Raw genomic sequence first — 2,822 nt, forward strand, 5'->3', positions numbered from 1 at the left:
CTTTCGTTTTGTTGTCTTTGAAGAAGATGATGGCTTAAAACTTCAAAGGCTATGACCTAGAGTATGAGCAGCTCCGAATCTTGCCTCCTTCTTTGGCTTTCTTTGCCTTCCAGGAAGAGTTTTCGCTCCAGGCCTGTCATCCTGGGATCTCCTTCTGCTCGTCCACTCGGGGATGAGCCCTACATGAGGTTGGCTGCACACTTCTTTGATTGCTTGGGCGGTAATCTTCTCTATTCATCTATCCATCTACTTTCTGAATTTATGATGGCCAGGCATAGCCGGAAGTCTTTCGTAGGCTGCTCTCGAGGCAGTGGCTTTTTTCTAATCCCCCGCAGTCACCCACCATGATCGGAGCTGAGATTCTTCAGACTAGCTTGGTTAGGTCAATATCTGTAACATCGCTTCTATTTGATCTAAGATAGAGATCGGCTGAAGGGTGAGAAAGAATCAATTAAAGTAGATGCTGGCTTCAACTTCACATGCTAGGGCCCTATCTGATGAATATGATCTTGCCTTTGGGGTTGGCTAGCGCCTGTGAAGGCTCGTACTCAGTAGCTCATTTGCTTTCTTTATGATAGCAGATGTTCTCTCAAAGACCTTCTTTTCTTTCTACCCTTTGACTTGCCTTCCGCTGGCCGATCCATAAGAGTAGGCATTCCGACAGAGTCCATGACTCGGCTTAGCTTAATCCACTCCAGTCCCGATGCTATTGCTATGCTCGAGCCTGATCGCTCATATGATGACTTCCCCTTTCAATCGGCCGTACCGGGAAGACTAAAGTATGACCCGCTTCATTGACCGAAACCAACCGAAGAGTTGGATTTACAGCAATAGAAAGATAGAGAACTCCGTCTTCGGCCTCTCGGGCCCCTTTCCTTAGACGCTCTTGCTTTCACTCCTATTGCTTGATCGATTTAGCAGCTTTCTTCTATTATATTTCCTTTGTCGTTATCTCTTAGACCATGAAATTACATTCGAGGATCAGGCGAAGAAGATACATTCCTATGTCTTTTCCCTCCTTGCTTGCTTTACTAAGAAGTGTGAAGTAGGTATTTATATATTCTTTGATATCGCATGCTCGTGCATACAAGGACTTTCTCACCTATTCCTTTACTTTAAGCCCCCTACTTACTTTCTTTCTCCAACTCCATTAGCCTGATCCTCCTATTTTTTAAGATTTTATGTTCCATCACTAAAGGAGTAGCAAAGAAGTAGCATCGATTTTATTCTTGCAGTTTCGAGTAGTATTGACGTTAATGATCACAGAAACCTATCTTACTTTCTTCTCGAGTTAGTTAGTTTGTGGAAAGAAAAATCGTTTGTGTTGAAAAAACAGCTGCTCGGCGTCTCAAATTAAATTGGTATGTCCTCTAACGAGGGTTGAGCGAACTCGTAAAAGCGCCAGGCCCAGGCCTTTGGTTTGGGGAATACCATAGCGAGCGAGGAAAGAAGAGGAGGAGAACCCCTGTAAGGGGGCTCGAATCCTCAATCCTATAGGGTAGGACAAGACGGCTGTGATTGATAGTCTGTGGGAAGGTGGATCATCCCTAGCCGGCCCCTGACTATCGGAAATGGGCCCGAGAGGCTATCACTAACTTCTGCGCAAGAACAGATGATAGATAGAGGCCGCCGTGCTATTTATATACTTTACTAAGATTCAGATTATTAAGGCCGCTTTGAGGAGCGATCTTTTCATCCAACTAGAAATATCGTAGGAGAAGAAAGAGAGCTTTAGAAGCAGCCAATCTTTTCTTTATGCCCCTTCACTCCCATGCCTTTCTTGGTTGGACCAAGGCGATTTCCGACAAGTCTTTCTTCATTTTTAGAGTAAGAAGCGGAACTACAAGAAACTCAATCAATCCATATGAGGACCCCTTTACGTGAAAAAGTTAGTCTGAACTGTAATACATCTCCGAGTGATAATAGGGCTATTACCGATTATAATCAACAATCGGCCAGTACTCCGGATTCTTCTCGCGATATTGATATTGATATTGATATTTATGAGGATCACCTGGGCCTTAACCTGGATAGTGAACGTGTAGTGGAGTTACAAGCGGAGATCGGCGAGAAATTCAAGGAAGCGGTTAAAAGCGCTGGGGATGAAAGGCTTTTTTCGAAGCCTGAAGATTATACCGCGGCCATTGAGCAATTACATGGTGAAAGCGAAAGCATAGAATTTCTACAAAGTCTTTCTAATGACTTAGTTAAAAATGGAGCAAACGGGGAGACCTATAAAGAAGGCATTCAAATGTGGATCGATCTTATGATGCCCAGCCCACTTGATCAATTTTCCATTCTCCCATTGATTCCTATGAAAATAGGAGGCTTGTATTTCTCATTCACAAATGCATCTTTGTTTATGCTACTCACTCTCAGTTTGGTCCTACTTTTAGTTTATTTTGTTACTAAAAAGGGAGGAGGAAACTCAGTACCAAATGCTTGGCAATCCTTGGTAGAGCTTATTTATGATTTCGTGCCGAACCTGGTAAACGAACAAATAGGTGGTCTTTCCGGAAATGTTAAACAAAAGTTTTTCCCTTGCATCTCGGTTACTTTTACTTTTTCGTTATTTCGTAATCTCCAGGGTATGATACCTTATAGCTTCACAGTTACAAGTCATTTTCTCATTACCTTGGGTCTCTCATTTTCTCTTTTTATTGGCATTACTATAGTGGGATTTCAAAAAAATGGGCTTCATTTTTTAAGCTTCTCATTACCCGCAGGAGTCCCACTGCCGTTAGCACCTTTTTTAGTACTCCTTGAGCTAATCCCTCATTGTTTTCGCGCATTAAGCTTAGGAATACGTTTATTTGCTAATA

General features: G+C 42.7%; 1 protein-coding gene across 1 annotated transcript in view; it reads left to right on the forward strand.

Moving 5' to 3' along the window:
* The first annotated feature begins 1,232 nt into the window (after nt 1-1,232).
* LOC105155288 (ATP synthase subunit a) overlaps nt 1,233-2,822 on the forward strand; it is a 2,021-nt gene continuing 431 nt past the window's right edge. The window contains exon 1 of the mRNA XM_011071161.3: nt 1,233-2,822. This exon is cut by the window's right edge and continues 431 nt beyond it. Within this exon, the coding sequence (XP_011069463.2) occupies nt 1,865-2,822 (958 nt within the window). The 5' untranslated portion in view covers nt 1,233-1,864.

Source organism: Sesamum indicum, unplaced genomic scaffold (assembly GCF_026168435.1).
Source record: "Sesamum indicum cultivar Baizhima isolate 11 unplaced genomic scaffold, ASM2616843v1 HiC_scaffold_73, whole genome shotgun sequence".
In the NCBI taxonomy this organism is placed as follows: Eukaryota; Viridiplantae; Streptophyta; class Magnoliopsida; order Lamiales; family Pedaliaceae; genus Sesamum; species Sesamum indicum.